The sequence below is a fragment of the Vicia villosa genome, linkage group LG4 (genome assembly GCF_029867415.1).
Source record: "Vicia villosa cultivar HV-30 ecotype Madison, WI linkage group LG4, Vvil1.0, whole genome shotgun sequence".
In the NCBI taxonomy this organism is placed as follows: domain Eukaryota; kingdom Viridiplantae; phylum Streptophyta; class Magnoliopsida; order Fabales; family Fabaceae; genus Vicia; species Vicia villosa.
In genome coordinates this window covers 18,599,384-18,610,566 of record NC_081183.1, presented here as the reverse complement: position 1 = coordinate 18,610,566, position 11,183 = coordinate 18,599,384, and the positions used below count along the sequence as shown (strand labels likewise).

The window sequence follows — 11,183 nt, the reverse complement described above, 5'->3', positions numbered from 1 at the left end:
GTTTGAACTACATTGCCAGATTTATCTCCCATCTGACTGCTACTTGCGAGCCAATTTTCAAGCTACTAAGAAAAGATCAAGTGGTGAAATGGAACGACCAATGTCAAGAAGCTTTTGACAAGATAAAAGAATACCTGCAAGAACCTCCGATTATGATACCACCTGTTGAAGGAAGACCTCTAATTATGTACTTAACTGTGCTAGAGAACTCAATGGGGTGCGTACTGGGGCAACATGACGAGTCTGGTCGAAAAGAGCATGCAATATACTACCTTAGCAAAAAGTTTACTGACTGTGAAACAAGATACTCATTGCTCGAGAAAACTTGCTGTGCTTTGGCATGGGCTGCTCGCCGACTAAGACAGTATATGTTGAACCATACCACTTTATTGATCTCTAGAATGGATCCCATCAAATACGTGTTCGAAAAGCCTGCTCTCTCTGGACGAATAGCAAGATGGCAAATGATATTAACCGAGTATGACATCCAATATACGACTCAAAAAGCAATCAAAGGAAGCGTAGTGGCAGATCATTTGGCACAACAAGATGTGGACGACTATCAATCCATGAGTTTTGAATTTCCAGATGAAGATGTTATGTTTGTGACTGATTGTGAAGAGCCTGGTCCGGGTGAAGGACCTGAACCTGAATCCCGATGGACTATGGTTTTCGATGGAGCTTCAAACGCACTGGGTAACGGTATAGGCGCAGTGATTATCTCTCCTAAAGGTGAACACACTCCATTCACCGCAAGGTTATGTTTCGATTGTACCAACAATATGGCTGAGTATGAAGCGTGTATCTTAGGACTCCGAGCTGCTATCGACCTAAGGATCAAATTTCTAGAAGTATATGGGGACTCCGCCTTAGTCATCAGTCAAGTCAAAGAAGAATGGGACACGAAGCATCCTAATCTCATGCCCTATAAAGAATTGGTGTTGTCTTTAATTACATATTTCGAAGAGATTACTTTCGAACATATTCCCCGAGAAGAGAACCAGTTAGCCGATGCATTGGCTACTATGTCATCCATGTTCAAGGTCAGATGGGATAATGAGGCTCCCGCAGTTACTATAAGAAGACATGACGAACCTGCACACTATTACGAGATAGTTACTGATGAGGTCGAAGAAAAGCCGTGGTTTCACGAAGTAAAAAGATACCTCGAGGCTCAAGAATACCCTGAAGGGGCATCTATCAATAACAAGAAGTTCTTAAGAAGATTTGCATCCAAGTTCCTCTTAAGCAATGGAACCTTATATAAACAATCATGATTCAACCCTGCTTCGTGGTGTGAACAAGAAGGAAGCTGAAGAGATCATGGAAGACATGCATGATGGTACCTTTGGAACTCATTCTAGTGGACACACTATGGCCAAAAAGATTCTAAGATCCGGATACTACTGGTCCACTATGGAAGCTGACTGTCACCAACATTCTAGAACATGTCACAAATTCCAGATATACGCCGACAAAGTACACGTGCCTCCTGTCCCTCTGAATGTTCTGACTGCTCCTTGGCCTTTCGCAATGTGGGGCATTGATATGATCGGAGAAATTAAACCTACCGCCTCCAATGGACATCGCTTCATCCTAGTGGCCATCGATTACTTCACCAAATGGGTAGAAGCTGCTTCCTTTGCTTCCGTAACCAAGAATGTGGTAGCTCGATTCATTAAACACAATCTCATCTGTCGATATGGCATCCCTGAAAGGATTATCACTGATAATGGTACCAATTTGAATAACAAGATGATTACCGAGCTCTGCACACAATTCAATATCAAACACCACAACTCTTCTCCTTATAGACCAAAGATGAATGGCTCTGTGGAGGCCGCCAACAAAAATACCAAGAAGATTGTGCAGAAAATGACTGTGATTTATAAGGATTGGCACGAGATGTTACCATTTTCCCTTCATGGTTACCGTACCTCCGCACGAACATCAACTAGGGCAACCCCGTTCTCACTAGTCTACGGTATGGAAGCTGTGTTACCAATCGAGGTTCAGATTCCATCTTTGAGGATCATGAAAGAGGCAGAGCTAGATGAAGACGAATGGATTCAGACTCGACTAGATCAGATAAACCTGATTGAAGAAAAGAGGCTCGCGGCTGTTTGTCATGGACAATTATATCAGAAGCCTATGATCAAGGCGTTTAACAAAAGAGTCAAACAACAAGCTTATCAGACCGGTGACTTGGTTATAAAGAGGATTATTCTACCACAAGGTGATCCTAGGGGCAAGTGGACGCCCACATATGAAGGACCATTTGTAATCAAGAAGATATTCTCTGGAGGAGCAATAATACTCACCACCATGGATGGCGAAGATTTTCCGCATCCTGTGAACGCTGACATAGTCAAAAAATACTACGCATAAAAAAGACCCGCTAGGTCGACGTACCTAGGCAAAAATAAGGGCATCCCGACAAACCAAAAGGGTTTGGGCAAAAATTAGGGATAAATATAAAAAGTATGTATACCCATCAAGTTGAAAACCCGAAAGGGCGACTTGGGCAAAAAAGGGTATCCTGGTGGGCTGAAAACCTGAAAGGGCGGCCTAGGCAAAAGTTAAGGATTTAAGCGTACGACTATGTCTCTTTCAGATCTCTCATCGATCAGATACATCTACAACATCAAGTCCAAAGGGCTCAGATCAATTCAATCATCTTTCTCCAACAAAGCATGGGATGAGATGCTCGAAGACATAATAGCAATAGCAGAATTGAAACCCAATAGGATTGTTTCTACATAGCTATTTTTCCTTTATTTTATTCTGTACTTTTTTTAAAACACACAATATGTTCTTTATTCTGCCTGTTCATGGCTTTTCTTAATACAAGTTACTTTTCTTTACTTCAATTTTTTCACTTCTTTTTCGAATACACAAACGTCCAATGTTAACATTGAATGAACATATGCATATGAACATGATTATCATTTATCTTTGCTTTCGTAAAAATATCTATTAGATTATTAGGTAGGAAAGGCGAAGAGACAATGTCTAAAGTAACCCAGAAGTCCTTCTTCCAAAGTCTACAATCTGAAGGAATCCCCACAGAGCCAAAAGATCATATCCTCACAAAGCAATCATTAGGAAGATATCTTCAAAAGGTTCTCGTCACGACCACGACATGACTCCCCAACAGAGTTTACATCTTCGGCACTATTATTTCTCCAACAAGTTACTTTTCTTCAACATGGTCCATTAATATCTCTAAATCAGGGTACATCAAATTACTGGTCATCCCCAAGTAGAAACCATAAATCCCTAGCTGAACATCTTCAAGGATGCAGAGATTTATTTTCTCAATCAAGACTATATGAATCATATTCACATATCACATGTCATAAACATATTCATACAATTGCATACATTTTCATGCGTAATACATAGAGCATCGCGACAAGTGCGTACATAACATGCGAGGTTCTCATTTATTTTGAGAATCCCTTCACATAAACGCATTACATGCATCATGACATGGCATAAAGAAAACTAACTCTACCTTTTTCAGGTTACTACTGTAGTAAAAAATAAAACATCATCTATCTTCAGATCTAAGTCGATACCGTTGACGGTTCCTTAATGATCTATCTTTGGAGTTAAGTCGATACCTTGGACGGTTCCTTAATGATCCATCTTCAGAGTTAAGTCGATACCTTGGACGGTTCCTTAACAATCTACCATCAGACCTAAGTCGATACCTTTGACAGTTCCTTAATGGTCTACCTTTAGAAATTAAGTCGATACCTTGGACGGTTCCTTAATGATCTACCTTCAGAGTTAAGTCGATACCTTGGACGGTTCCTTAACGACCTATCTTCAGAGTTAAGACGATACCTTGGACGGTTCCTTAACGACCTATCTTCAGAGTTAAGTGGATACCTTGGACAGTTCCTTAACAATCTATACTCAGTTTTAAGTCGATATCTCAGACGATTCCTTAAAACAGCCAACTTTTCAAAAAACTAAAAGTAGTTCTGTAACGATCAACGATCAAACAACTACTTCTCAAGCACTCCAAACATAAATACATGACTTACTGGATGGCATCCTCAAGCCCATCCCCGACAAAGGCAAATTTCTTGGTATTCTAGTGTTCAATCATCTTCCACCTTCAGATACCGACTGGCACACAAACCACTCTACATCTTCAGGTTTAAGACAATTGAATAGGGGCAGCTGTCATACCCCAAAATTTGCCCATACATTTTTCCCCATTTCAATACAAATCAGTACATAAAGCTCATAGACACATTCTCCTACGCAAAGGCTCTTGAATTAGGGTTTGGTTCATTCAAAGGAAAATCACAGAATCAATGGCCCAATACATCTCACATCATCCCTATGACAAGTATCAAGGATCACTTCAAATAATTGGTCACTCAAAAGTTCAGAAAGTCAGCAGTCGACTAAGTTAACCTGAAAGTCAACTGTGGTCCAAATAAAGTCAAAACTCCTGATTTTTTGTCAAGATCCTCATATGGAAGTATTATCCACCATTTGATCAAGAATTGATCATGGTTCATCAAGGAAATAACAAGAATCAACAAATCAAGAAGTTTCTAAATTAGGGTTTTGTATAGGAAAAGTCAACTAAACTTTGACCAGTCATAACTCTCACATGGAACATCCAAAATTTTCCATCCAAAGCTCATTTTGAAGGAAATTTGATTCTCTAAAAAATTGTGTCTCACATGCCAAGTCTAAAAATGCTTCATTTGAGAGATATGGACCAAAACATTATAGGTCCTTTTCAAAACTCAACAAAAAGACACTTTTTTCAAAAGGACATAAAATAAGTATGGAAAATAATTTTGATATGAGACCAAAGACACTGGTTAAAGGACTCTCTAAGGTTTCTAAAAAGTCTTAGAACACTTCCATACCTCAAAAATTGAGGGGGATAGGCCTTGTTAAAGTTGGACTGTTTTGGAGGGAAAAAGTGAAGGAACATGAATATTTTTTGCAAATGGGCCTAAACTTTTGTGATCCAATCTTGCTCCCCAAGCCATCTAGAAGATCCAAATCCATTATTCACGAAATTTTGACCAATATTGGATTTTTTATTGAATTTATATTCATTAAAATGTAATTTAAATCAATTAAATCAAAGATATTTGAGAAAATTTGATTTAATTTTATTTTTCAATCAATTAAATCAATAATTAAATACAATATTTGGTATAATTTCATACAAATGCTAATTGGGAGAAAATTGAATCAATTAAGCCATATTTAGAAACATATTTCTCCATATTTTCCCAAAAATTCAAACAAAGATTTGATTGGATTTCCTTCAAGATTATTCAACCCTAATCAACCTCTATAAATACTGAACAAACTCAGACCACAAGGGTTACAAAAAAAATCTGCACAAGAGGACCTGAACTCGAATTCAAGAATTGACCAAAAACTCAAACTTCAATTTTGTGTTACAGGGCAATTCAATCGATTCTAAGCATTGCAATACGTTCTTTGAAGATTACTGAAAGTGTTTGGATCACTGCACGCATTCAACAACCCCAGAAACATCTCCTATTCATCAAGGTATGTGCTTCTAAAAATTCTCTCGATTTACACTATACAAGCATCCATACATGAAATCAATTGCATATTATTGTTTATCTTAGTGTATTTGCTGTTTCTGGATAAATTGGTGCGTTATTGTGTCATTTCGAGCAATATGCCATGGTTAGGGTTCTTGCTCCGATTTGGGGTTTTCTTGCACAGGTGAAATTAGGTTTAATAAACACCATAACCATGTTCGCAAGCCACAGACGAATCCATTGGTGGTGGTGCGCCAAATTTTTGTGGCCATTTGGTTGTATTCGCGATTTTGCAGGTGTGATATGTAGACCCTTTTACAGCGCATTCGCCACGAAGGGTGTAAAAGATGTTTGCAGGTTTTTTTGTTGAAGAAGATGACTACGTGTCATCGCGTGATTGGTGGGTTCAAACTGATAAAGGGCGCGCAAAGCTTATGGATCAGATGCGTTAGGAAACACGCGTTGTTGTGGTCCCTCACGCTCTCAGCCACCTGATCGTCCTCTCATCAGATCTGACGCACGCGAAGGTGCGGATCCATCATAGTCCTTCCACGCGCGCCACACGGAATCAGGACAGCTAAGTTTTGCAATTTTTTTTATTTTTTATTACATGGCCTTTATTATTTTATATATTATATATATATATATATATATATATATATATATATATATATATATATATTGTTTTTAATCCTTTTATTTTCTTAATAATAGTAATAAACAATTACATTTATTTTCTAAAATTTTTTATATAATAATATTATTTATTTATTTATTTAATACTTATATTGTTTATTTACTTTATATGTTTATATATTTGTTTTATACATTTATTTATAATTAATTTGTTTTATCTATTTTTATATTTATATATTCCTTTTAAATTATATTATATATTTATTTAATTATATTGTCTATTTATTTTAATTTATATATTTGATTACTTAATCTTTAAAAATTCATATCAATTCTATTTTGATTCCAAAAATTCCTAAAAAATGCTTGCATGCTCGATTTTATTTTCTCTGTCCGATTTAATTAATTAGGCCGCGAGACCAATAATTAATTAAATCGTTTGTGTTTTCTTATTTATTTAAATTCAATTTTCGCCCTAATCAGGGTTTACGATGAACATTCCAATACACTGAAAAATTTCTCTTTCATGTTTTTTTTCAGGGTTATTTTTCAAACACCTTCCGACCGCGCGCTTTCAAAATCCGAAGGTAACTTTGAGCCTCCTCCGACTGTCAACCATGTCAGATCAAATCCAAATGCAAAGCTAAGTATTGTTTGTTTATTTATTATTAATTTCTTTATCTTTTATTTTATTAGGGTTAACCCTAATTGTCCCCGAACCGATAATGCACTCACCCTCTTTTGTTTGCCATTTTTCCCACCTTTTCAAGGTTGGTCGAATGCCAAAGCTACGTCATTGGTAACCCTAAACCCTAAACCTTTTCTGTTTCTTTTATTATTACTTATGTCAAACCCTATTAAGGGATCCGCTGGTTACAATTTCCCTTCCCCCTATTGCTATTATTATTACTCTATAACTGCGTGGTTAGTAATTGTAGGGAGTGCAAGATTGCAATTAACTTAGAATAACTAAATACAAGATAAATAACTGAATTGAACCACATGATTGTTGCACACACGCACGCTTTTATGGTAATCCCTCTGTTGTCTTGTTGCCTGTTGCCTGTCGCTTTTTGTGTTTTTTGCAGAATAGCCAGTTCCTCGAATACGAGGATACCTCAGCCATGTTGCCTCGATTAAAGGTCATGGTCCCTAATGATGCTGCCTTCGATACACTAACATGACCTCGACCCTCGAAAGTTGCCTACGGAAAAGGCTGAGGTATCCTCTGGTTGCCTACGAAAAAAGACTATTCTGATCCTTCCTCTTAGACTACCTGCCTCTTTATGGCATGGGTCAGTCTTTGAGTGAATGATAATTCGATGACCCTTCTACCTCCAAAGGAAAGGCTTCCTGCCCTCTTATGGTAAGGATTGACCCTTTCATCCTGAAAGGCTAAAAAGAGACCTATCATCTGAGTTTAAGGTAATTGCCCCTAATTGCCTTGCCATGCTCTATTTTCTATATTCTTTCTCAAAATTCTTCAAAAACTAGCTACGCTCATTTACGAGCTAAAGTCCATTTTTCCTCTTTCATCTACATTTTCTGAAAACGAGCAAGCAAAGCAATTAAGAGCCCATGGAAAACCATGGATGCAAAGGGTGCCTTATACATTCCCTTTGCATAAATTACCCCCCGAACTTAGATTTCTTTAAAAGGTTTTTTTCTGTTTCTTTTAACCTTTCTGAATTTGTTTGGATAAAATAAAAGTCGGTGGCGACTCATGCTTAACCGCGACATTTCGATCGATAAAAAGTCAGTTCACCGTATTACACCTGCGTTCAAATCTAAGAATGTTGTCTCTTCCTCAAGGTCGTTATAACTTCTGCATATTGATCTGTTTGGACCTGTCAAAACAGCATCTATCAGAGGGAAGAAATATGGATTAGTCATCGTAGATGATTATAGCCGCTGGACATGGGTAAAGTTCTTAAAACACAAGGATAAGTCTCATTCAGTGTTCTTTGAATTCTGTACTCAGATCCAATCTGAGAAGGAGTGCAAAATCATAAAGGTCAGAAGTGATCATGGTGGCGAATTTGAGAACAGATTCTTTGAGGAATTCTTCAAAGAAAATGGTATTGCCCATGATTTCTCTTATCCTAGAACTCCACAACAAAATGGAGTTGTAGAGCGAAAGAATAGGACTCTGCAAGAAATGGCTAGAACCATGATCAATGAGACAAATATGGCTAAGCACTTCTGGGCAGAAGCAATAAACACTGCATGTTATATTCAGAATAGAATCTCTATAAGACCTATTCTAAATAAGACTCCTTATGAATTGTGGAAGAACAGAAAGCCCAACATTTTATATTTTCATCCTTTTGGATGTGTCTGTTTTATTTTGAATACTAAAGATCATCTTGGTAAGTTTGATTCTAAGGCACAAAAATGTTTTCTTCTTGGATATTCTGAACGCTCTAAAGGCTACAGAGTATACAATACTGAAACATTGGTTGTTGAAGAATCAATCAATATCAGGTTTGATGATAAGCTTGGTCTTGAAAAGCCAAAGCAGTTTGAGAATTTTGCATATATAGATATTGACATATCAAAAGCTGTAGAACCAAGAAGCAAAACTCCAGAAGCTGAAAATCTCAGAAGAAATGGATCAGACGATCAGGTTGCTGCATCTTTAGAAAATCTCAGAATTACTGAAGAGCCAACAGTCAGAAGATCTTCTAGACTCTCCTCAGCTCACTCAGAAGATGTGATCCTTGGAAAGAAAGATGATCCCATCAGAACAAGAGCATTCCTTAAGAACAATGTAGAATGTCAGTTAGGTCTTGTTTCTTTGATCGAGCCAACTTCTGTTGATCAAGCTCTAGAAGATCCAGACTGGATAATTGCCATGGAAGAAGAACTAAATCACTTTACAAGGAATGATGTATGGGATTTGGTTCCTAGACCAAAAGGATTCAACATCATCGGTACTAAGTGGGTTTTCAGAAACAAGCTTAGTGAGAAGGGAGAAGTGGTAAGAAACAAAGCTAGACCGGTGGCTCAGGGATATAGTCAGCAAGAAGGGATTGACGATACAGAAACTTTTGCACCAGTGGCCAGGTTAGAATCTATTCGTTTATTAATTTCTTTTGCCACTCAGCACAACATCACTCTATATCAGATGGATGTTAAGAGTGCCTTCTTAAATGGTTACATAGATGAGGAAGTCTATGTCCACCAACCTCCTGGTTTTGAAGACTTTAAGTCTCCAGAACATGTTTTCAAACTTACGAAATCATTGTATGGATTGAAGCAAGCTCCCAGAGCTTGGTATAAAAGATTAAGTTCTTTCCTTCTGGACAATGGTTTCACTAGAGGACAAGTGGACACAACTCTTTTCTGTAAGACATCTAAAAAGGATATTTTAATTTGTCAAATTTATGTTGATGATATTATCTTTGGAACATATATTGCTTCACTTGGAAAGGAGTTTGCTAAGTCTATGCAGGCTGAATTTGAAATGAGTATGATGGGTGAACTCAAGTACTTCCTTGGGATTCAAATCAATCAAACTTCTGATGGAACCTATGTTCATCAAACAAAGTACGTGAAAGAACTTCTGAAGAAGTTTAATCTTTCTGAAAGCAAAGAAGCCAAAACTCCTATGCATCCAACATGTGTTCTAGGTAAGGATGAGGTAAGTAAGAAGGTAGATCAAAAGTTGTACAGAGATATGATTGGATCTCTTATATACCTAACTGCCTCTAGACCTGACATTCTATTCAGTGTTTGTTTGTGTGCTAGTGTCATACCCCAATTTTTGACCTAAGATACCACCTCATATCATTGCATATGCATCATTTGCATCTCTAACAAATTGCATAGCTTGTGTTTGTTACTTGTGACTCAGCAGGATTTAAACAAGAAATCACTCATCAGTACAAGCAACAATCAATTAGGGTTTTGTTCTCCCTTCATCCCAAATGAACTATCTTCATCAACAATCAACATTTGGTCCTCAGAGATTCATTTCAACAAGCTCAAAAGCTCTGAATTAATCAGATTAGGGTTTTGACCGAAGATAGCATACTCCTGACTTTTGCTCAGGATTTGACCTAATGACTTGGGACATGACCTCAAGACCCCAATTTCATCACTTTGACCTAATCCATTGTGTAGATGTTTTGATTGGCTGCATTTTGTGGTAAAACATTCATGTGTATTCTGTTGTCTTGACTAAGGTCATGACATGTGGTGTGTAGTGTTAAAGGTTATGCAGGTTCTGGTTGTGTAAGCTAATACATGCTGTGAGTTGGATGTCATGCTCGACGTCATGACATCAGTGGTTGACAGCAGTAGCTGCTACATTTTCTATTCTATTTCTATGATGTTTCCTTATTTATCTCAGTCTTTATTTTCGGAAACTAAAGATTGTGCTGATTGTACATCAGTAATAGAACAAATCATGGGCTGTCTTTTTGGCACCCTGATATGTGAGAAGCTGAGAATTGAAGTGAAGAATACTGTTTGCTGTAATTTATGCAGAACATGGAATGTCACGACATGCTCTGTGACATCAGTATTTGACAGCAGTTACTGTTATATTTAGCTGTCACGCGCCTGCTGAGCTGGAATATAAAGATTCAGTTTTGGTTTTAAAAGATGCAGAATATTCTTTGGAATATTATGCAATCCTATGTGGCAGGTTTAAAGGTCAAGAGAATCAAGATTAGAATATTGGAGAATTATGCAGTTTCCAATTATGAAGATAAATTAGGAAACTTATGATTGAAGACCTTGTTTTTAGCAGAAAGTTTTCTGTGATTTGTAACAGCAAATAATGTTGTGATTGTAAGCCCAAGTCCAGTTGGGAATAGGTTATAAATAGGAAACTTTGTAACCTAGTTTAGGGAGCTAGCCGGCGTTTAGAAAGATGTAACTATTAGGGTTAGCCGTGTAGGTGAACCTCCCGGTTTGTGGGAAGGTCACTGATTTGTGCCTCGAAGCCTGTAGGTAAGAGGTTTGTTTTATTCACTCAGA

General features: G+C 37.4%; 1 protein-coding gene across 1 annotated transcript; it reads left to right on the top strand.

The window, feature by feature from the left end:
• Positions 1–569: 569 nt before the first annotated feature.
• On the top strand, positions 570–5,863 carry LOC131596846 (uncharacterized). The gene is made up of 2 exons (XM_058869583.1): positions 570–1,154; positions 5,858–5,863. Exons 1-2 carry the CDS (start codon positions 570–572, stop codon positions 5,861–5,863), a joined length of 591 nt encoding a protein of 196 aa, XP_058725566.1.
• The last annotated feature ends 5,320 nt before the right edge of the window (positions 5,864–11,183 follow it).